General features: G+C 47.0%; 1 protein-coding gene across 6 annotated transcripts in view; it reads right to left on the reverse strand.

Annotated features, from left to right (window-relative positions):
* Positions 1-963: 963 nt before the first annotated feature.
* HIPK2 (homeodomain interacting protein kinase 2) overlaps positions 964-24,725 on the reverse strand; it is a 133,793-nt gene continuing 110,031 nt past the window's right edge. For all 6 annotated transcript variants that reach the window (XM_009288365.1, XM_009288367.2, XM_009288364.2 and 3 more), the window contains 7 exons: positions 23,093-23,214; positions 18,342-18,484; positions 17,790-17,969; positions 14,851-15,132; positions 4,571-4,818; positions 3,414-3,574; positions 964-1,647 (listed from right to left, as the gene is read on the reverse strand). In XM_009288365.1, coding sequence (XP_009286640.1) covers positions 1,180-1,647; positions 3,414-3,574; positions 4,571-4,818; positions 14,851-15,132; positions 17,790-17,969; positions 18,342-18,484; positions 23,093-23,214 — 1,604 coding nt within the window. In that variant the 3' untranslated portion in view covers positions 964-1,179. The remainder of the gene's footprint in view (positions 1,648-3,413; positions 3,575-4,570; positions 4,819-14,850; positions 15,133-17,789; positions 17,970-18,341; positions 18,485-23,092; positions 23,215-24,725) is intronic.

The following is a 24,725-nucleotide window of genomic DNA, read 5'->3' on the forward strand; positions in this document are numbered from 1 at the left end:
AAAAAAAAGAAAAAGAGCTGAGAGTAAATTCCAACTAGCCTCAGTCAGTTTCTAGGAGTACCAGTGGAAGTAAACCCTTAAACCGCGTCTGTAGTTCGGTAAGGCACTACGAGGGAATGATGTAAAACTAAGACTGTGACAGTTGTAATGGCTGTGCCGAGGAACACACCACAGAGAGAAGGCAGCATCTGCACGCACACGCACGCACGCACACACACACGTACATACCTGGACAATCACATTTGTTACATGCCTATGTTATATCACTTTTCTTTGTGCAATCACATTGAGGAATAGTCTATTGGTATCGTTGAAGTTCAACACAAAATAGTAAAAACGGCATATGACCTGTATAGTGCTACATTCTACGAATGGCTAGGGATTGAATAGGAAACTTTCCAAATAAAATAAAATGAAACGCAACTGAAATCCAACATACGTTATTAATGAGATCTCATTTAGGAATAGCATTTCTCAGGGATTTATCCAGTGTGTTCAAGGAAAGGGAGAAACATCCCCTTTGCTCTCGACCAGTGCTGCGTGGCCTGTTTTGCCCACGTGTTCTTAACCATAGCAGTGCTAGATCCGAATTTAGAGCACTGGGACAATATTTTCTCCTCCTCCCTCAGCCTCCCTTACCCACTTTCTATTTCCAGAAAAAAACCCCAAAACATTATGTATGCTTTGGGATACAGAGACCACTGCGAAGACGTGGCATTAACCCTTTGAAATGCTGGATAAATCCCTAATCCATATACCTATTGGATTAAAAACCTAATGGATTTCATTTTAGGTGTTCTGGACAACAAATTTCTAAATGTAGCTCACTATTGGATGAAAATAACCTTTTAAAGTCTATTGGTGAAGTTCTTCAAGACAGGACCCGCTGGAGGGTCCTTCTGCTTCTCTCTCTCTAGTTTGGTGCAGAATGGTTGTTTTTTTGTGGTTTATTTTTTTTTCTGTTCTTTTTTTCAATTTTCTTTTTTTTTTTTTTTAAATAAAAAGTGTAGAATTGGTTCTCCCCCTTCTTTCCTCTTTTTCGTTTCTTCCTTAAAGTCTCCTTCGTTCAAGTTTCACATGAGCCTCCCATTGCATTGTTAGTTTGTCATGTTCTTCAGTACAAAAGCAGCCGCCTCACTCCCCCGGGATGGGTGCGTCTCTCGCTCCTTATTCCAGTGTTTAGATGTAAGGGTACTGGTTGACCTTGGTGGGGCTCAGTGGGTATCCAGTGTAGACTGTGGAGGCTGGAGAAGCACTGATATAGGTCTGATGGGCAAACTGAGCCTGGTACTGACTCGGGTGGATGGTGGGTGAGGGCAGAACCCGCGGGCCCATGCTGACAGGGACCTGGTGGACGATGCTGGCGGGGTAGGTGGTGTGCTGCACGGCGTGCCGTGCAGACCCTTGGGAGGCCACCAGGTGTGCGACGGTGCCCGTGGAGCCCAGGGCGGCAGGGGCGGTGTATGTGTAGAGGTGGGGTTGGGTGGGCAGGTGAGCAGCAGCAGCCGCGGCCAAGTGAGGATGAACTGTACCATGGCTGGGACTATTGTGCGGGAAAGAGTACGGGGCCTGAGCTATCGTTGGAGTGATGTAGGCTTGCTGTCTCCGGTGACTCCCTGTGCGATCGGTCGTGATGTGCTGCTGGGCCTGGATAAAGACAGCAACAGTGATAAGCGGTTACAAGACAAGAGACGGCTCTTTACCTCCTCAGTGGTGCCTGGGAGCCTCCCTGTGACAGCGGGACGGCCTCAGGAAAGTCCCTTGCGCTCCTCCTGACACCCTCAGCACCACCAGTCTTCCCTTGGAAACGGGTGATGGCAAAGGGTCCCTCCCAAGCCTAGGAAGACCCTGTAGTTTCATACATTCACCAAAATGGCCCCCAAAAGGACAACGGAGTCCCCCACTTTGAGCCACGACCTGCTGGCACAGCTAACATGAAGACCCAGCCTTGGATGCCCAGCTCCTAAGAACATCTTCCACAAGTCCAGTCGCTTGCACAACACATGGCTTTTGTTAGTGAACTCTCTGCTGACAAAACGTGGTGCGCTGATAGCTCAGGGGAGTGAAGTTGCCCAACTATGCCTGGAACAGGCAATTTATTTTTGCTCAGTTTGGGTCTTTCCGGTTATCATTTCCTCAGTTAGTAAAATAACTACTTTATTTTTTAAAGATGAAACCCTCGGCTCGATCAGATCCTGCAGCTGCCTGGTACCCTCATGTAATCAGCTATAATTACTTGCCCACAGGCAATTTTCTTGCGGTGGGACAGGAGCAATATACTTTTCCAGGGATTTTCTAAGGTTTTTTTTGCACTGCACAATAATGTCAAGGAGTTTTCCTGGTCATTTGTAGTCAGAGCATTAAATAACCAATAAAGTAGAAGGCAAGAAGGGCAATGCTTCATGTTATTTCCTTCTATTCTTCCAAGCCTTCTCATCCTCTTTGTAAGCATTCCCTGTGCTGTCCTTGTGGTCTGAAATGCGGCAGCCACACCTCCCCCACTCTTGGAAACAGCATCTCGCCCACTTCCTCCATTTTCACTCACTTTTATTTCAAGTTTGTTTGAATTTTTAAATTTCAACTACATTTTGAGGGGGAGGGGACATTCTTTTCCCCAAAATTACTTAAAAAAACCCAAACAAACAAACCAACAGTTCTGCTTATATCCAGCTCTGGATGCAAACCAGCACTGTCCTCTGAGCTCTCCAGACTTTCTCTCCTGGAAATGTTGGTAACTGTGCTGTCACTTCCCTACTCTCATTACCTCACCCCAGAGTAGAGAGAGGCCCCAGGTGCAGTACATGAAAAGGGCATTACTTACTGAAGCTCCGGGGGAGCTCCGGGGGTGTTTTGATCACAGACTATGAAACATCTTGAGAACTGCATGCTGCCAAGTAATGAGATTTGCGCAGATCTCAGCCCAGGTTTATCACGGGATGGATGAAACTCATTACATGAGGTCATGTATATGCACAGAGGCTCTGCTTTGCCTTGTCACATCTGACGGGGACTTCTCTCCCAATCCCGCAGCCGGGCTGATGCACTCCCTTCACTTGGAAGATACTCTCCCCATGGTTACCTATAGCTAAGGAGAATTCAGTCCATCCTACATGGTCCTGCTCCACTCCTTTGTGTCTGAGCCACTGCACCTTTTCTCTCACATTACTCACACACACACGGTTAGATTATCTGACTTCAAAACACACAGTAAGAGTACCGCCAGCCCACTCTGGGGTGGGATCTGCACTACCTCTACTGCCTGAGCTGAAAGATCAAGGTCTGCAGTGAAGTTGAAACAAGTCGATCAAACTCGACATGGGGCCCAACTATCGTTAGACTGGACAGCCCATGCTGGAGGAGTGGTAGGTTACAGCTGGATGACGCACCACCAAAATTTGTCTTGGTTGACTTACCTGACTTAGATTAAGAGGCTGCTGCTGCTGGAAATGTGCTCCTGGTCGCTGCTGCCTATAGGCAACGGCTCCAGACGAGCTCCCTGAAGAGTGACCGCTGGTGGAGGTCACGGTGCTGGAGGACTTGGACTTGTAGGAGGATGAGTGGTGACTGGTGGTGACTGTGCCAGGAAAGGAAACACATTTGTAGCTTACATCACATTCTTTAATTGCTCACCCTACCTTTTCCTCACTGAATCTCCTCCAGAGTGGCTTTTGGGAGGAGACATACAACAGAAGCAGGATAAGAAAATGACTTCTCTTAATTAACAGCATATCTCAGCAGTGCTTCAAATACACGGCCAGCCCGTTATCCTAGAGGCAGACAAGCAGACCTGACATCTGGACCCAAACCGGGCCGGGAGAAGGCTTTACAGATCCTTCAGAAGATGCCAGCAGAACTGTACGATGCAGGTACAAATCCCGAGGAGAGGAAGGAAAGTATAGTGTGCACAGCACAAAAAAGCCCTGGCTTGGCTGACCTCATGGTGAGTAGGAAGGGAGGGAGAAGGAGCTAGTGGGGAGCTCACCCTCTGAGCCTTTGTGTTCACCAGCACTCCATCAAAAGAAAGGACTGCCAAGTAGCTCAAAGCCAATTGCTTTGGGCCAGACTTCCACTATAAGCCCCTTTTCAACACATCATACTACCTAGCATTGCGGAGGCTCTGGATGAACAAACCTCACCAGTCCATAATGAAGATCCTGGGGAAACGTTCTTCCCAGAAATGTCAACAAGTTTGGATGAAAATGCACATGTGTTTTCAAGGTCTTACCCGTTTTAAAGTAAACCTATGGAAGGGCAAGGCAGCAAAGGTTCACACTTGCATTTGGGAGCCTTTCATGTCAAATGTTGAGCTAAAGACTGCATTCTGTTCTTGGGTTTATACAGAAGTAACTGGGAACGACACATGCCCCCGTGACTCCTGAGTGTACCAGGGCACATAAATAATGCAATATGGCTCCCAAGAACAGATGTGTCACTTGAGAGAAGGGCAGGAGCACGGTTTCTTTGGAAAACAAAACAAACAAACAAACAAAATGAAACCGAACAATGAGATTCTTCCAAGATAAATCATTTATTTCTTACTAATTTTCTTGACGGAAGAGGTGCAATTTACCTGGTGCCAGGCTATCGCACTCTACCAACACCTCACTGGCCTGGGTTTTCAGTGGTGGCACGATGATCGTTCGGGGGTTCCCACTGCAGTGAGTCTCTGGAACCCCTTTGGTGTCGTAAGTGTTCCCGTTATTCTGCCCTGCGCGATGCTGCACGGCGTAAGGGCTGTTGTTGCTGGAGGAATCGGAGTAGGGGGAGTCATGCACGGTGACACAGCTGATGACGTTCTTCCTTTGCTTGGACAAAGTGCTGAAACACAAGCACACAAGTGGAGAGAGTGAATGGGCAACGATCGACTCGGAAGCCACCAGAAGACTGCCCGTGGCAGACTCGCTCCGTAAAGGCAAAGCACACCCTTCAGTCCTCCGCCAGATAGAAGCTGCTTAAGCCAAATCCCAGGCTTGGAAACTCACTCGTTGCTATTCCAGGAAAGCCTTCATGGAGGTCAAGGAGTGAGTAAGACATTGTGGATAGATCTTATATTCACACTGCTTAGAATAGCACTGAACCAGACTGCCAGATTTATTTTCAGACTGCTTTTTATATATGTGTGCAGTAGAAGCCCAGCAGTTATACTATGCTTTGTTGCAAGTCTCACCACCCACACAAAAACGTGGCGGTTTCTCCCAGCCCTCCAGCAATGATTTAATAATAGATGCTATGACTTTTCATGATTAAATCCCATGAATCTACAAAATACACTCCGTTCTATTTACTAATACGGTACAATGGGCATATATCCTCAATAAGCATTTGAAACTGAGGAACAAAGAAAAAATGAGCAGAGCATGTAAAGCTTTTGGTTTTCTTTTCTTTCTCTGAATAAGCACTGGGTCTCCTGACTCTAGCGTGGATTATCAAGGTCCTGCTGCAGCTAATCTATCTATGACATCAAAAAAGTGATTAAAAAGGAACATCAACACTTCCAAGATTAGTGCTAGAAGTTCATTAGACTAGACTGCATGAGTACGATTGGGATTTGCTCTGCTATTGTGCCTAATTATTCCTGATGGTTTCTCCTTCCTGTTATGAGCTTGTTTAGGGAGAAAAAGAGAGCACGAGAAAGAGGACAGAGGAAGGGGGATGGTGAAGATATGCTTAAATGGCTCACATCCTTGACAGTGCACAGACCTTGACTACAGAAAATAGCTGCTATGTTTCACTGATTGCATTATGTTGTTATGGCAACTGAAGTTTTTAAAATGATGAAAAGAAATGGATAGCACATAAAAAGCTAAGTAATTAGGCTTAATGGTGGAAACAGCCCCAACAGGAACAAAAATGCCACGGAGAAAAAAGAATCCATCTCTTAACTTCTTGAGTGTGCACTTTAAAAGGAGAGAGATCCCTTTCCCATGGAGTCTCCTCTCTGTTCTCTCGCTCTGGCCGGTCCAGTCCAGGGAACAGCTGATTAATCCGGTCTTAGTCTGTGATGGAGCCATTTGCTCCCTAGCCTCAGCATCGCTTCTTACCCAGGGCAAGGTAGAGCAGATACTGACAACAGTTGCCTTCCAAGGACATTGTTTGCCTTACTTATTTTTCACAGTGCTAAAGGAGCACTGGTGGGTTCCCTTCAGCTTGTCTGTCCCAAAGCCTCTCTGTCAGCATTCACAAGCTGCAACTCACCACCTCGCTCCCAAGACTTGTAACTGAAAAGCTATCATCTCCTCCATTAAAGAACACCTTGGGGTGCTGCATTCACGAACAAGTTACCATCACACAGACTTTCCCTGGGCTATCATCACAGGATCCTGGCGTGCCCTGAAGAGGACACAAGACCATGTTGTTCTATGCACAGTGAAAAATACATCTCGAGAGGCCCCTGCTATCCTAAAGCATTGACACCTGAAACAGGGCAGATGATAGTGAAGGAGGGGAAGCTATTGCACAGCAATCTGGAAGCTGAAAGCAATCCTGGCAGGGGCAGGGATCTTTTCGACAGGGAAGGTGTATGACAGCGAACCCTCATATTCTGGCTTTCCACAAGGAGCTGGAGAGCATTGGATTAGAAATGGAAGAGCAACAGAGTTATCTTAGATGGACAACTACTGTATGTGAAGAAAGATGTAGCAGTTTGGATATGGTGCTACGAAAGAAGAATATTAAGCCAATAAAAATGACGAATATTGCATCAATATTCCTCTCTCCTTCAGCAGAAATGCCTGTAATCACACATTTATGAGTATCCACACTGCTTGCCCTTTGCAGCTACCCTTGGCTGCCAGTTGAGAAGAGATATATATTCTCTACCTCTGACAGCTATTACATTTTATAAAGAGAAATCAAGTCACTGAAGAGTTTTCTGACAAGTGATAAGGTCTAGCTATTCTTTTACAGTCCCTTCCTTATATAAGTGGCTGAGCTGCTGAACTGGAAATACTTGCTCTCGGCTGACACTTGACATGGGAAGGCTGAGCTGTGGAACTAGAAAGGTATTTTTCTGTGTAATCTGTTCTATTTATTGTTTTAGAATGGGCATATTTTTCACCAATTTGATTGAGGGCTTGTCAAAGCAGGGACCATGAGGAGTCTTCTCCTTCAAAGTCTTATAGCTCCTTAGTTACAATAAGAAAATCAAGTAAATATGTTTGGTTGAACAAGTAAGTGACCCCAAACCCAAACCTTTCCAGAGAAAACAACCACAGCAGGATATTAAACTCATTTCATGGATGGGAAACCGAGAAGGACCAGAGCTATGGTCCTGCCAGGCCTTACGCAAGTGCTTAGCACTACTAGTATGTGTCATCCACCAAAGTCAGCTGGACTATTCCAGTAACAGAGCTAAAGCACATGGGTAAACATTTGCAGGATTAAGGCCTAAGTGATTAGCCTCTCGATTCAGCAGGCTGCATCATTTCAAGTGCACGAGGAGTCCCATTGAAAGCTGCTGGATTTTTGTCTTTAGGAAAGGTAACGACTGCAGTTAATGCCAGAGCAGGCAGAGAAGTCAGTTGGGACTATGCACACGCCCAGAGCTCGGCACCTGTACTGTACCACAGCCTGCCCGAGAGATTAAGGGGCTGATTTCAAAATTAGCATCAATTTCAAAAGCATCAAAGGCCCAGCTCACGCTGAAAATCAGTTGATTCACAGGCTTAGAGATACACGTTAAGCCGAAATGGGGGCTTTTGAAAAGTCAACCCAGAAGAGCTAGTGCTCCCCCTTCTCAAAGCCTTCTTGCTAGCCAGCAACTGTCCTCCTTCCAGCTCCCTCTGAGGACTCAGCTGCTCTCCCCACCTCGCAGTAATGCAGAAGTTATCTGTGTGAGGTCCAGGTTGATGTATCGCCTTCCCTGCTCACAAACTATCAGGACTGAGAGCTTTTACCTGTTGACACAGCACTTGCCTACTCAGCAAGCTTACTGTATTCCTATAACTCAGCCACAGCTTTTGGGGGTGTTTGTGCTTACACAGAAAAATACTATTACAAGTCTTGCCCCCTTCCTATTAAGCTGACTCCAAGCCTGGTAATTGCTTTCCCTCCTGCAAGCACAGTAGCAGCAGCATATGTGATTTAGTAGTGTTGAGAGTCGGCATGTGTTCCTGGTCAGCTTGTGTGCCTGCCTGCATTATGTGGGTACGTGTATTTTAATTGTCCAGAGGAGGGAGGGGGGAAGATCACCAAAGTGGCATCAAATCCGTCTACACAGACTGAAAAGCAATAAGCCAGGAAGGCTTTTTAACCCTTACTGGCTGGAGCTGCATCCTCCCTTTCAGAACAGCAGTTGGAAAAATATGTGTTGCTTTGTAAGTTTATTATTAGTTTATGAGTGGTAGGCCATTCCCACCTCGTCCCAAAGAGCTTGTTCTCAAACTTGGACACAAAACAATTCATGTCTGTCCAATGTGCAGACACAGAGCATGACCGTGCCTTCGAACATGCGGAAGCAGCTCTTGGAGACAGCTCTCTAACATACACCACTCTTGCTAGTGCACGGTGGAGAGACGGACGTGGGTCTCTATTCCCCACAGCAAGGAAAGATCTCAAGGAAAAGCCTGATGGAGGAAAGAGAAGTTAGCTTGTGCACAGGCACAGGGCAAGAAACTAAGGTGGGCATCTCAGATATTGTTAATGGAAAGGTGCGGAAGGCAGATGTTGAGAATGAAAAGTGAGAGGAAATTAAGGAAAAGAAGATGCTGAATTAGGTGTTAAAGCAACATTGGAACCATCTAAGTAGCCAAGGACAAGTACAGGGACAATAGCCTTTTTAACAGTGCAACTTGAGATGATTTCTACTTGCTGAAGGCCCAGCCCAAAAGCTCGGTATGTGATAGCATTGCATGAACAGGATCTTTTTTCCCTGAATATCTCAAGTTACACCAGAATCCCAGAAAAAGCAAATGGAGTCTAGCAGGGGCAATTCTTCAGTGTGTGGTTCACCCGCAGAGATACAAACCTTTCAGTGTGGCTGACACTATAGCAACAGAGGCTTTCAGCTCTCAAGGTCACCAAGATGGCCTTTGGGGGAAGAAGGCACCCATCCCACAACTGTGCCTTTGAACTGGTGTGCATGTATACCACGGCACGTTAGGTTTACATCACATCACAAAAATTCTGTTCCAGGTCTCTGAAAGCTTAATAACATGCAACCTTTTCAGTTTGGTGCTTCAAAATAATCCACCTATTCTAGGAAAGTATAGAGTCAGCCAACAAAAACTCACACTACAACTGCAATTGCTCTCTTCACGTTGAAATCTTATGCCATGCATAGCTCAGCATTGAGAACATGGCCCTCTCTCTTCAGCTCAACCTCCATCCCGACCTGGTAATCTGCTCTCACCTTCTTTGTGAATTTGTGATGGTAAGAAATATTTATCAAGTACTACACTGAGGCCATTTATTAGGCTATACAGCACGTGCTGTAGCTATTTAAGTCATATATACTGAATTGCTTAGCAGGTTGTAAGGGTTCCGCTGCCGAAAGTTTGCTGGGAGAGCTACTGTCTATCTCTGTTATTTTAAGTATTAGTTGCACGTCGGTGTGTCTTCTGGAGATGGAAGGCTGCAATCTTTTTACCAGATGACTGTGGTTAGTCAACGTATTGCTATGCAGAGTCAGTGCATTACTATGCACAGCATAACATAGCCACAATAGGCTAGATGTCAAAAGACAATTACAAATTCTATTTTGACCCTCACGCATGCACATCAGCAAGTTGGCAAAACCACCTGGTTTGTGTCTGCCAGCGATTTCTGTGCGTAAGGGGAATGAAAGTCCTCTGAAGTAGGCTCCACCACCATTGCACTATGACATGAATAAGGTGAATTAACAACTTGTGTCAGCTCACACTCAGTTATAAACGTGAGACTCGCACAGAGACTTCACTGTATAGTTTACCATTTTAAGAAAAAGGAAAAAAAACCCAACCCTGCAAGAATTTTGTGCCAATGACAATGTCCCATGAGGCAGTTACTCAGTATGCCCACATGACAGCTGTGGTCAGCCTTTCTTGCCCAGGAAGACAGTGAGGATCCCATGGAAAGCGAAGCTGGAGAGGTGTTACTTATGATACCAGCACAGACAGAGCAGGCAGTGGGGAAGTGAGGGGTTCTCCTGCCTCGTTGGGGTGGAAACACCCTCAAACCCACCCACCTCAAGGTCATCACTGTATTGTTTCAAGAAAACAGTCATGTTTTCCACGGCTGTTGCACTTATTGCTCAAGTTGGAAAGTCATCTAGGCATGTCAAAACGGCCACCTCCACTGCCTTTCCTTCTAGCCCTTCCTCCTGCCACGCTCTGCGACGCGGCCCTTGGCAGGACATGGAAACACCCCTCGCTGCACCACCAGCACAGCCCGGCGCATCCCTCCTGCGGGACCACGTGTGCTCTCCCTCCCTCCCTCCCTCCCACCCACAATTCAGCCATCCCAGGGTGCACTTGTGCCTCTCTGCTCTGTGTTTGAGTTGTTCCTTTGTTTTTTTCCACTTCTAAGCTTCAGAAATATTTAATCAAGGGAGGATTTACATTTAAACCACTGCACCATGTGAAGGTGCATACTGGGGAGTACTTAACCCCTACTACTTGTTACTTGCTGAATATGTGCTCCGATTACTGCGACTGCAGTTGCACTGTCCGTCTGTCTGTCTGCTTGACTTTCTTGCTAGAGCAAGTAGAGAAACTTAAGAGGAATAAATTGATAAGAAAAATATCAAGTCTGCTCTCTGTTTTTACTCTCTTCAGTGCTTTACAGGTAAAGGTTAGACCTTTCCTATTCTTCTTTCCAGAATAAATAACAGTCAGGGTATTATCTTACAGCACAGCAGTAAACATCTCTCTGGCCTATAGAGTCTCTTTGTAAAGGATGCTGAACTGAGAGTCTAGAAATTCACTGTTGATAAATAAACAGGGTCACAAAATTGTTTCCTGTTCGTATAATGCTTTTTATACGCAATTTTTTTTCTGCTGTTCTACAGGACGAAATGTCACATGCAAAACTTTGTGGGCATCAGAAACCAGGTAAAAACAATTTCATTCAGTAAAAATGTTCCCTTTTTATTTTGACAATTTCATTTTTTTTTTCCTATTATTTGCTTACATTTTGAAAGAAAAAGCCCCCCCTCCATTAAACCAGAAAAGAGAAGTCTTCCCCTTAATTAGTTAATACCATCACACTTTCTCCCCCTTAAATAAAAGTAAAAACCTTTGGCAGTTTTGAAGCTTCCCCAGATTTCACTGTGTGAAACATCAAACATCTCAATGTTTGCAAACAAGCCTGCAAAAAGCCTTGGTTTTGACAAACTGACTTTTTAAATCAGGAATTTTCGTCCTGAAAATCTCTGACCATTTCTCTGAGGACTGTCCCTGCCGAACTGTACCTGAGGTCCCTCCTCTGTCATTTTGCCCCAGGCATGGGGCCAGGGCCCAGTAGATGGCCCCCTTTGACAAGGCTCCATTGAGCAGGTCCTCCAGAGCCCACCTTGCACCACCTCCCCAGCACCTTTACCCAACAGGAGCCCAACATTTTCAGATGACTATTGATTTTAAAAAGATTACACCAAGCTACACTCATCAACAGTGCAAAACAGATGTGAGCTAAGAACGAGCAACATGCTGGCCTGCCCGCCCGGTCAGCTGGTATTTCATAAACATCCTACTTGAACATCTGTGCTTTTCATTAGGAAAAGGAAAATTCTGCCCATATCACACCAAATTCTTCAGATTTTTCTTTCGGCAATAAAAAAGTTGCATCCCCTGTACTAGAAAAGCTCCCTCTGCCGCTCTGGTATTACAGAGAGGCTTTTCTGTTGGAGTAAATCCAAGCTGTAGGGCTCGTTTACTGCATCAGCAGTATCATATTTTATCAGCATTACTAGTGCTTCTTAAACTGAGACTTATGAACTCTTACATCGTCGGAGGATCTACTACTTCTCACAACCACAGGTAGCTCTAATCTCTCTTCACTGAGCAATCAATAAAATAAACATTTTTAGTCTCATGGGTCAAAGAGAAATTTCCAATCCCACAGGAAATAAGGAAGTGCTGTAGCAAATTCAGGAGCTGATCCAACGTGAAGTTAATGCAAAGATACCACTGCTATCAATAAGATGGGATCAGGCAATTAACTCTGACTGATCTGTCAAAGTGCCATACGATTTCTGTATTCTAATCTAGAAAAAGCTAGTATGTTAGGATGTGACCAATAGCGTGTTTCAAGTTATTCTTTATTTTTCACCCCCACACCACAGCAATTGCCCAACAGGGTAAAATTTGCATAAATATGGGTGAGACAATGCATTCTTTGCACGGTTTCATTTTCGACTCATAACCAGAACATTTGGGCACTGATTAGAGTAAAGAACATCTTTCACTATCACTCCCATTTTTCTTGGAGCCAAAAAAATAAGTAAGAAAACTCAGAGGTACTTTCCTAAATGTGACGTGCTTTCAATGAAAAAGACCTCAACTTTGGCAGGGGCAAAGTTCATTGGCATTAAATGCTGATACAGCTTCCTTGACTGGAAGCTACATTTCTACTCCAGCTGAGAATCTCGTCTTAGATATGCCCAGGCCAAAAGGCACTGAGCGAGTAGATTTCACTCTCCTGGAGACTTTAACCAAAAATTCTCATTCTGGACATGCTGTTTTCCATCTGTGTCTCTGCCCCTAATTCTCCACTCGCTCTGGTTACATCTGCAGAGGCAATTTAACTCACTCTGGAATTCCAAAAGGTGCCCGAGAACAGCGCAAAATGTCTCTACATGGCTCAGAAATTAAATCTAGCTCTTGAGCTTTGGCCTTCCAGGAATGCTGTCGCCCTAGCACTCTGTATAGATATGCCATGTGGATACAAAAAGTAGCCAGGGATTTGATCCCAGGCAGGAACATGTCCTGAATATGCTTTAGTCATATCAAAGCCAGTTTGTTTATGTAAGTCTGGCTCCTGGGACTACCTTCCTAACCCCTCGGCAGACCTTGCCCAAATATTTAAATACCCCAAACTCCCAACTCGATTTCCAGACACTTTCCAGAACTTTGTTCTGTCTGTCTCCCTGGAGAGGTGCCGAGCGAAGAAACTGGTCAGATGGCAGCAAAGTTGAAGCAGGGGAGACAACCATTAGCTGAAGTGGCTGCAGGATCCCAGCTCTTCTCTCCACCCTGCTCTGGACCCAAGATGATACCCAGATGCTAATAAGTATAAGTATTTGCACGTTAACTTCCCAAAGCCTGGGATCAGCACCATAGGTAAACATGCTTGCAAATAGCTCCCATGACCCTTGAGATACCTGCCCTCTTCATGCTGCCCCACCTCACAACCTTAGTTTTTAGCATCTCTTTTGTCTTGCCCTTCCTTTCCCATAAGAGCCCTGAAAGTGGGAGCTCCTTATTTATAGTCTACCTGACTTCCATGCTGACCTTCATTCAACTCTTTCTGGAAACACGCTTTCTTCTCCCTACCAAACTAAGGAATACTGTAGCAATTTTTTTTTTTTCTTTGAAGTGAAATACGTTATCGCTGTCCTGTGATCAATTCCCCACGATAACCATTGCATTCACGGCAAGCCTGAATGTGAGAGGCACTGAGCTCTCACTGCCCGGTGAAGTTCACTGGTAGGGTGAAGGGGAATGGGAAGCGGTGGCAGCTGGCGGGAGGCAGGCTGAAATTGCAGACGCCTGAATCGCGTGGCTCCTCTTTACAGATTTTTAGCTCCTTGAGGCCAAATGCATCTCATCTGCTCTGTGCGCATTTGCAGTGCTCCACTTATCAGCACAGCGCAGAGATATAGATAGATATCTCCAGTGATTAAAGGAGAATCTGCCATGGAGCATGTCCTAAATAAATAAAAAAATGAATTCTCTCTTGACAATACTGGAGGGATAAGGTTAAAAAATTCCTAGCTCAGTTACCAACATAAAGATGGTATAATTATTCAGCTGTTTGCAAGGCTACTTCTCTACAACTTATAAAGCAGAGTGATGTCTTGTGTCTGGCATCAGATAGGAAACCTAGAGTGCCTGCATCGGATGAAAGGTGCTGAAAAGACAGTCCTGGAAAATTAAGTCCTCTCTCATCCACAGTAGATCATCAGCAGTGGCAGCTGTCCTGGGCTGCACTGTCCACACGGGTGAGTTAATTCTCTGAGGAGCAAACTCAGTCACCACGGTCTTTATAGCCTCATCTATGCCTCTCTGCAGAGTCAGTCAAAAAGCCATCAGTTTCTGCCACTTAAGACAATAGTTCAGGGATGTGTTGGCTACACACTCAGAACTGAGCAAACCTCTTGCAATGTATTTACCATTATTGAGTGTTTATGACTCAACCACTAACTGTTTTTCAGGAACTTTTTACGGAAAAGAGCACATATGGAAGGTGTCATTTAATGCTTTTTACAGATGCCTGCATCATTTAGAAAGAGTAAAGACAATTTTAAGCTACCTTCCTTCCAAGCCCTTCTTTTTGTCTTTGTTTTAAACAGCTATCTGACTTAAAGAGGCTCATCACCACAGGATCTCTAAAGTCTCCTTTCAACAGTCTTGTGAGATAGAGAAAACTATTATTTCCTCTTACAGATGAGAAACTATGGCACAGAGAGACTACTACGCTTCTCCAAGGTCACACAGCAAATGTACAGCACGGTAGGAAACACCACCTAAGTCTGTGGAGTCCTCAGCTAGCATTTTAGGCTCCCCATCATCTTTCCTCTCAAACGAAAGATGACCTGGGTGCTGAGACCCAACTGTAGCTCCTGGGACCCTACAGCAACACCTGGGATGCTCCAGCACTTCTCTGCCTCTGTCTCTCTCTCCTGCACACAAGGAAGAGCAGAGAGCTGCTGCTCACCTGGTGGGTGCATGCTTCTGCTCCTCCTCTTCATCTGTGTCGCTGCTGATAGTGATGACACTCACTGCGGGGCTAGGGGTGTCAGGAATGATTATCGTCTGCCGCTGCCGCTCCCGTGTGGTGCTGGTCGCCACATCCCCCCAGCCGCACGTGACGGAGGTGCTGCAGGCAGGGCTGTTGTGCACCATGGCACAGCGGGGAGGCGTGTTTTCCTTCACTCGTTTCGACCGCTGAGGCGAGCTGATGGATTGAGAGGATGAAACTTCATAGGTGGATGCATTTCTGCAAATGGGAAAGGTTGTTAACTGGTTACAACTCGGTTTGCTTAAGTTGCTCGTTGCCATGGCTTTTGATTCCTGGTCTCTGATTCAGTGGCACTGATTTATGAGGTCTAGGAAAACTGCGAAATTGGCATAGTCACCTCGTCAAAGGACAGAGTGCCTCACATGACTTATTCATATAATTGGCTGAAAAGTAGTTTCTTTTAGTAAAAAATTCAATTTTGTTTTCCCTAGAAATTCCCAAATGAGAAATGCTGCCTCCCAAGAGTTTGTGCTGGGAGGTAGAGGCTAGTCACACAGCCCAGACATACAAAACACAGGCAGGCACAGTATGGCTGTCACAGGAGGAAGAACCCCCCAAATGATAACCCCTTTCTCCTGTATCCTGCATGGATGCATCAGGACCAGATATTTTTTGGCCAGAAAAAGCTAAAGGTAAAATTAGAATTTTTTGTGGAAAACAACAATCATTTATCAGGAAAACTGCTTTTCTTAGTTGAAAATTTAATTTTCTGTTTAAGAATCTGTTCAACGAACATTTCGTGTCCAATGCTTCATCCTCTAGGATAGTGGAGTCCCATGGATGAGAGCACGCAGATGGGAGGACATACACTCAGTTTCATTTCATTCCCACATGAGGCAGCAGATACAGCATATATAAATCAGAAAGAAAAGAACAATCTTTTTATTATGCAGTAGAAAAACATTCTCAAGTCCTGTTTTTGTCCCAGTCTTCCTACTTCAGCTTGCCTGCCTGACAGTTGGAAAGGGCCCACTTGGATCAGGGATCTGAACACAGAACCTGGCCACCAAACAGTGCGGCGCAGGTCTGCAGATGGGAATATTTACCAAAGCACACTGACTAAAGCCCATTTCAATCTTTTCCCACATTTTCTTTCTTCTTTTTTTTTAAACTTTATTTCTTCTGCCTATTGCAGAACATTCGCAGATTCAGAAAGGAAGCAAACAAAGTTCTGGTTTTGTTCTACAGTGGGGCCTGGGCTGCATGTTCAGCTTGGCCCAAAAGCTAACAAAAGGAATAGGTGGCATCCATCAGAAGGAAGTCATTATGGAGGTATCGCACTATACCAACTTACACAGGGTCTTTTGCATAACAAATGGCTGCACAGTAGCATTTGCAGTGCTTTTTGAATACCAATGAGCAGCGTGGAGTACCCTCCTCTCCAAAGGAGCACGTCCCTCATCTGGCTACAAAAGCATAACAACTAATGAAGCCGTAGAAACCCTTGCTCTGAAAGCGTCCAATTCCTCCTGGACACTGCCACCCTGCCCCTGGAGAGGGAAGGGAGAGGGGAGGCCCTGCACAGGCACACTGGTTGCAACAGGCGCTCTCTTTTGCTGGCTTGCTGGGGATGTAGCTGCCTCTGCTCTACATTACGAATGGACTAAGACAGCTGGAGCCCACCCAAAGTAAATGCAACATTAGAGAGCACATAAATGGGAAGGATTTAAATAGTGGCCTCTTAACTAGAGTCAAAGTGGTTGTGAACTCAGAGCTCATCTGGCCCCAGTCCAGTCACCCAGGAAAACCACAAGCTCCTCTGCTTTTGCCACTGCACAAGTGGTGACCCATTTTGGTTCTCTCCCCCGCACTGTTCTGTTTTGTTTTTTTAAAAGAAATGTGCTAGTTTCACAGCCCAGAGGACTTTCCCTGGAACAGCTGCACATACATCTTAAACAGCCTTGTCCTCTAGGCAAGATTACAGGGCTGTGACAGGCACTGCAATGATCCTATCGTTTGAGTTGTGCCACGTAACATAGTATGAACCAAGACCCAGTCTCCTCTTTGCAGAGCCAAATGGTCCTACTGAGAGTTGATAGATTTAGGTGTCTAAGGACTGCCCCTGTATGAGATGTCCTTATAAAATGCTTCCTGTTTATGCTGCCATGATTATAAAAAGGCCAGTGCGGGTATCTGTTGCTGGTGTGTACTGTTGAAGATAGCGGCCAACCATGTATGTTAGGAGCTGGAGAGCTTGAAGGTGGCCTAAAGCCACCCCAGTCCTCCACTCTGCATGGCATTAAAGCTCAGAAGATAGGTCATCATCCCGTTGCTTTTGAAAGGGCAGATCTTGTATGCACACATCAGGCACATGCTCCTGAAGATGCGGTCCCCTGGAGGTGCACCACCCTGTGAAAATGCAGACACTGCACCTCAGGAGTGCTTCTTCGAGATGATGTGGGAAGAAAAGGTGTGGCAACTGGGCATTGTGCCACGCTGACCTGAGAATATAGTTACATTTTTAATTACGGTGACTACAAGGCCTCAGGTAATCACAGCAGCATAACGAGCTGTATAAACAGGGCCCGAGTCTCCCATCCCGCATCCCCTCCAGCCACTAACTCCTGCACAAAATGATGCTCACTGGGTATAAAATGCGCCTGACTACCTCTTACCCCCTGCTCTCCTGACCTGGGTACGGAAGAAGTGAAGCAGCAAAGCGTCCAGTCACAAAAACCGTGATCTAATCACTCGTGGGCCGTGGAACAAACTTTATGTTGCCCCACAGATGTCAGTGAATACCACCCTCATCAGCATGCTTGCATTGCAGGGCTGCATTGAGCACAACCCAGGCATGGACTCCTGCCTCACCGACGCCACGACCAACGGCAGCGCCGGGAGCCGTGCACACTCACCGGGGCGCCGACTGGTGCTGCTTACTCTTCCTGGCGGAGGTGGCGGCGGCGGGCGGCTGGCGCATGACGTGAGCAACACCCACGTTGACGGGCTGGGCTGCGGGGAGCGTCACATGGCTAGCTAACAGCGCGGGCTGCTGCATGATGGGGTTATAATGGCTGCCATGAGCGTGGGTGTTTCTGCAAAGGGGGGAGACAGGCACACGTTTAAAATGCAACCGGCGGCTCTTCAGCAGGCTCTTTCACAGGCTCCCACCGCTTTCACTGAGGCACCCTCCTCCAGGGCCCGTTGGGCTCCCAGTCCCCTCAGGAAGGAGCATTCCCCCCAGGGAAGTGACTGAAGGGAGCAGCGTGGGCACGGCACTCCGCTTCAGGGACGGGGAATGGAGAACTGCCCACCTCTCAGACAGGGAGGTTGCAAGCTGCAGCCTCCTGTCCTTCTCCCCCTGCTCCGCAGACTCATGGGACCCTGTCCCTCCCGCCCCAGCTCTTCTCACGCCTCCTCCAGCACTGGTGGGTACTTCAGGGAGCCTCCAAGTGCTTCCAGTTTACCTCCAGTCTGCCAGCGGCTGGGTGCCTGCCATGGACTCCGGGATGACAGTCGCGTGCTGGACAGAAGTGTGGGTGGCCACCCCGGTCAGCTGCTGCCAGGCAGGAGGGAGCAGGATCTGCTGAGTGCCACTGGGCCACGCTTGCTGTCGACAGAGGGAAAACAATTTCTTAACAAGAGGCATCATACACTGAGTGTGAGTGGTGGTCCATGCTCAGCTGGGGCTCCTAATAATGATCATGGTCATACTACCTAGCTCTTACCGCTTTTCAGTCATAGATGACAAATACTGTTAGGAAACCACAGTAAAAGCAGTAAAAGTTATCAATACAGAGAGTGCAAAGGAAGGGAAAAAAAATTCCTGCCGTCCAAAGCAGCAGCTGTGTTTTAGGTTAAACTGGGAATGGGAGGGATCGAAACTGGTTGGCATTTCAACCCAAACATCAAACTCTTCAGCACCTTTTAATTTTGTCTCTCCAGATCAGCTGAGCACTATGGTCCCATTGTTATTTTCCCCCTCCTACAGCCAAGTTTCCTTCCCACCCCAACAGGACCTAACGGACTTCAGGAACTTAAAGGAACTAAAACGGAGGATGAACTTTTCAAAGATGAGAAAAGAGAACACGGGGCTGCAAGGCTTTTGCAAGGAGGGAGAAAAGGTGAATTTGGGGATACCAAAAGGAAGTGCGCATCGGTCACCGAGTGTTCCTCAGGAGGAACATCTTGCTGCATGGGCCAAGGAGCCCAGTTGCCTGCTTCCAGCCCACCAGGAGCCCCCCGGCCAAAGCAGAGTGGAGCCATGCATGACTACACAGCATGTGCCTGTCCTCTCTGTGTGCTCTCCGGCTTTTTCTGAGCGGGTGCCCCCCTTGCAGGGGTGGAAATCTCTGCCCTGTGAGTTAAGCCATCGCTCTGCTATGCAACCATCCCTCCAGCTGCGCTGCCACAGGCATGACTCAGGTCGTCCTGCTCCAGTGACTCCACACACAAGTCAGATGATTGGTTTTTTGACTTGGGAAACTTTCTTTGCTATGTGCTGCCTGAAGGCGGCTCCGGCAGCTTCTCACTGCCTGGGCTGGGGAACACAGGGGTACTGGCTATTACCCTCCTTAGTCCCAACCGGCACTACTATATTGGACCCGTGTTGTGTTATCTCACAGCTCTAAGGAGGCTAAATTTTAGAGGGGAGACTTCTTTCAGGCATGCATTTGTCCCCATCTCCATCCTCACAAGAATCCTGTTAACTGTCCCCATGATCCCCTTCCATCCCCCAGTAAAAAAAAAAACAAACAAATCACCCTCCCACCCCCCAAAAAAACCACCTTTTCCCAGTTCTGCTCCAAAGTTTGACTGTCTTGTAATTTTCCGCATTGCTGAGTTAGATGAAAAGGCTGCTATGGTGAGCCCTCTCAGCAACATCTGCAAAGGATGGACAGTCACAGGGCTCCTGAGAGCTCTTCATCTAAGAAGCCACAATCATGAACTGGTGGCTGCTCAGAGCAGGCAGGAGGACGAGGCAAAGACGCAAAAAGATCGGGCAGGAAAAAAGCTTCTTTTGTTTTTTTTTCTTTTCTTTTTTTCCCAGCTTTGATTTAAAAGAGGAGACTAAACTACTGTTGCAGTCAGTCCCAGGGGACTACCTGGATTTACTTGCAGAGAAAACTGCTTCCTCCCTTTTCAGGAAGAGAACTGAACATATCTAAACTCCTTTCCTGACTGCAGTGCATAAATTTAGATGCAGTGTTAGGGTCCAGGCACAAATTCCTCACTTATTAAGTAAGAACCACGGAATCATTTAATCTGCAGATAAGACTTGTCTAGGCTGATCCACTAGTACAGTGTGCTGTGCTTACACACGGGAGGCTTGTGCCGGCAGCCGCAGCCTGTTCTCAGTTATTGCATTACTGTGAAATTGTGCCGTCACGGCGGAGCGCCGCGCTGGCCCCTGCGCTTGGGAGATGGTGGGTCCCCCGGTGCGATGGAGCTCGCGCTTCGGATGTAGAGCCAGAACGACTAATGGAATAAGCTCATTTGTTCTGAAAGTTGGTGGCAGGACCTCCGTGGGAAGAACTGTTGTTGGGAAGGAGTTAAAAGAAGAGAAAAATCAAGAATTCAGGGCATTATTCAAGGACAGGGGACAGTTCTGGGTCACGTCATGGAAGCCTGCCAGAAAACTGTACAGCTTTGTCTCTTTTGAGATCTGAAGCTGCAGAGAGCTATTAGCAAAGACAGGATCAGTCTCCTTTCACTGGTCTCTGTGCATACAGTATGTGGATCACACTTGCTTGAGAGGGTGAAAATAAAATAAACCCAGAGAAGTTACAAATAAGTTACTTTCGCCACGGGCTCTGCATCTTGCAGGCTGCTTGCTCTGTCTAGCTCCTCGCCACAGGCTGCAGACACACAGCTGCCAGAGATGATGCTCAAAATCTGTCACTGCCTCTGCCCTGGGTCCCTCCAGCTCCTGGAGCTCCTTTCCCTGCCCCTCCTCCGGGACTGCTGGTCTCGTACAAAATGCACAGGGAGAGCCGGACGTCAGCTGCACTGGGATGCAGTAAGGTTTTGCCAGCCACAGCCATCCTGATGCGGGCAAGCACAGTGACCTGCGCCGTGTGCTGGGCAGGGGAGAAAGCCCATTGGTACTACACAGTGCTGGGAGCACAAGGAGCAGCATCATGCCTAATCAGGGGGACAAATAGGGCGGGTAAAAAGACAGAAGTGGGCTCCGGAGACACTACACTCTCTGCCATGGACTGTCCCTCTACTAGTTGGAGCAATTGCACAGTCCGGTCTGAAGAGTATTAGATAAGCAGCTGCGCATGAGAGGAGTAGCTCTCTGCCGAAAGAGAGACACGCAGCCGCTCAGAGATCAGATGTGACTACAATGCATTACAAAGAAGCTGTGTTTTTCCATTCAGGAAACTGGAATTGGGTACAGATTTGTTTATCAGACCAGCTGCTCAGCCCGAACTGAGCGAAGCCTGCGGACACCAGATGCCACCGGCATCAATCAGAGCGTCTTGCCATCAGAGCGGCAGCTAGCATTTCTCATCACGTGAGACAGACAGATATATCAACAGGCAGACTGTCTCTCTTCTATTAAATAAAAAATTAAAAATCTATGCAAGAGAGGAGTGTTTCTCAGCTTAAATTCCCTTGTGGAAGTGACAGTGAATAAAACATTGGTAGAAAGTACGAAAGGGGCAGTCCATGAAATGGGAGTTCATGTAGCAGGGGCAGCACAGAAATTGGTAGCAAAGGTTCTTCTGAACACTCCTTCCCTCCCGCAGACTGCGTGGTGACCCCAACAAGGCCACCTCGAGAAGAAAGAAGGGACTGGAGGTCTCAAGATCTTTCAGGATCCTGCTGCCTTTGGGATGCTTCAGACCCAACCCTCACCCCTTCAAGCTCCATGTAACAGCACACCTCAGGAGGCCTGGCAGAATGGCAGGGGCGTGCAGAGCTCTGTCACCTTCTTCACCCACTGCCTAGGCTGACTTCTTGCACAAGCAATAGGTGCCTGCAACCGTGCCTGCACAGACTGCTTCTCGCTTTGCCATTGTTTTTGTCTCCCCTGCCTCTTAGGCTCTCCTTTCCTACCAAACAAGAGACCTGGCCCACGCAGGTTGTTACGACAGGTTGCAACAGAGATAGGTTCAATGTTTCAGACGGCCCGCTAACAAAGACTCTGCTATTGGGAAGGGGCAGGGCACATTAGCTAATGGAAATCACACAGGCTGCAAGTTGTGTTTTGATCCGTCTTCACCAGATAAGCACGACTGGCAGCTGGCAAAGAAAGGCAACTGCACCAAGTCTTACCCTGGCAATGCAATGCACAGGCATAACCCTGAAGTCTGCTGGTACTTGACTGCGTATGAACGCGCTGGCATTAATGAAAGCATGGCAGATCAACCAATCCTGAGTCAGAGGCATGCATTTTTAACTTGTAGGTCATCTTTTCCAGGCTGCACAAGTATACTAGGCACTTTTTTTTTTGCTGCCAGAAACATGCTTGATATTGGCAGAGGTACCATGGCACCAGCTGAAAACCAGTAGGGGCAGATTCACCGAAGCCAGCCCAAGGAGGAATGAACTGCTCCTCCTTTTTGAGGAGCTCGGGTTCTCCTTGAGGATGTGCATGTGATCGGTGGTACCCATTCCTGTTTGTTTTTTTTCCTGGGAGGAACCATGCTTTTCCTGTGAGGGCATTTCAGACAATTGTGCCAACAAGTGCTGCTGACAAGGAGAGCTCCTTGGCTGTGGGGCCTTCCCTCTGCCCCCCACATCTCTCTCATAACTTAAGAGCAGAGGGGCAGCTCATAAAACAGAAGGGTGAAAACTTAAAAGCATGAAAGATATTTATCAGCAGCACGCAATTCACCAGCACAACTCCTGGCCACAAACTACCTCTGAGACCGCGAGTTCAGGAGTATGCAGGAAGGTTATTACCGGTTCCTCCTCAGCAGAGGCCTGACACAGCTTCCCCTGAGGCTTCCCACTGATTCCAGTGGAGAAGCAAAACGAAAGAAGGTCTTTCCAGAGACTTTTGCAACTCTGACATAGCCTTTGAGCTGAACAATGAACTGGGGGAGGTTTGGACATTTTGGAGAAAGCTGGAGACCCTTATATGGCTGGCCAAGTCTCCGAACTGCACCAACAGAAGGCCCTCTAAGAAAGCTACTCTCCCTCAGCCTCCAAGAGCTAAACAACACAAAAAATACCCGCCGAGCTCGGTGTCTTCAGAGCTCCTTACCTGTGCGAGGAGTCCTGGCTGGATCTGAAGAGGTTGGGCCCCAGGAGCCTGAGTGACAATGGGAACGGCATTCTCCATCCGAACTGAATACCCAGCATGCTTCGAAGGGGAGGCTTGTAACCCTGTTCCACCAGTACAGAAGGTACAGCATTAGCCATCAGCAGCATTGCTAGGAACAGGGGTCTGGTTTTCAGAGGTGCCTAAGGGCACTCACTGATGTCCACTTAAATTGCAGTGTTCAGTCCCTCCAAAAAATCAGGCTCTCGGAGCCCCACGTATTCCACCCCAGCCCAAAAATGTCCATCAAATGTTGATAAACATGATACATGCATAAGGGTGCAGAAAAGACATTTTCAAAGACGTTGAGGGATTAACTGAGTTCATATTTTTAGGGTACCTCAAATCTGTGGGAAACACCTCAATACAATGTGTACAGGGAGAAAAGGAAGACAGGGGAGGGAATGGCTTCTCTTCCCCCATGTTCTCTGGTTTGACAACAGAAAATGGTCCTTGCCAGCCAAAACCCATTGCTATGTGAGAATGCTCTCTTGTGACCCAAGTGGGACAGTGGGATGGGAATCCAGAACTGTGCACTCACTCAGCCTTGACGGGAATAGGTGTTTTTCTCTTACACAGCTTCTCAGGACTCATATTTAAAAGGCTCTGATTTGACCATGTAATCTAGCACACCCCAAACTGCAACCATTGCTGACTCAGCTATGCATTAGCCTAACTGAGCTGCAGGAAACTTCCCCCTCCACCACCTTAGTGCGTGACACAACCTGTGCTACCTCCTCTGGTTTAGAGCTTTCTCAAGACAGCAAGCGGAAGATGTTAGCTTACATATTCTAGCAATACATTTCTGAAGTCAAACCCTTGAGATGCATTTTAACTATGTAGAAGAGGTCTAGCTAAACTCCCCTAGTTCAAAAGAGCTTTGATAATCTTGCAGAACATTTAACAAGTGCCTAGAGACTGCTGCACAGACAGGCTTGTAGAAATGAAGAGCAGAAGTTGCACCAGCTGAACCAAGGTCTGTTTAGACCACTTCCTACAGATATCTGGCTAGTTTGTCCAAATTGCTACAGCGTGTAAAGTCAAGAGAAGGACCAGTGGCTAAATCTGATCATCACCCAATTTGTCCGATAGTGGTGCCTGCCACTGGTATACACAGGCAGAGCTGTTTGCAGCAGGGCTGGAGCTAAAGGAATTGTACTGATAAATGGTCACGAGCATCTGTTATGGGGGCAAACCCTCATCTCCAGCAGCAGCACACTCCCTGCTGCATTAACCTCCTGAGTCCCCCTTTTAACAACTGAATCACTGAGAAGTGATGAACCCGTTATTTATGTACTGATTTATCGTTGTTGTGGGGGCAAGTTTTCAAGTTTACCAAAGTGAGGCAGAAGAGCCTTAAACTCTGTTCAGGGCAAAGGATGACAAATACCACACATTCTCCCCCAACCCCTTCTCAGTGCCTGCCCCATTGTTTTAGACCAGCCACCTCCAACCCATGATGTTGGAGGTGCCTGCAAGATCCTCCACTGCTGCAAACATTTCCATCTGCAACAACCTCATTGCTCTTATAGTAGAAAAATTGCTGGCCTGTAAATATGATCTGCACTAAGGAAGC

The sequence above is a fragment of the Aptenodytes forsteri genome, unplaced genomic scaffold (assembly GCF_000699145.1).
Source record: "Aptenodytes forsteri isolate BGI_AS27 unplaced genomic scaffold, ASM69914v1 Scaffold56, whole genome shotgun sequence".
Lineage (NCBI taxonomy): Eukaryota > Metazoa > Chordata > Aves > Sphenisciformes > Spheniscidae > Aptenodytes > Aptenodytes forsteri.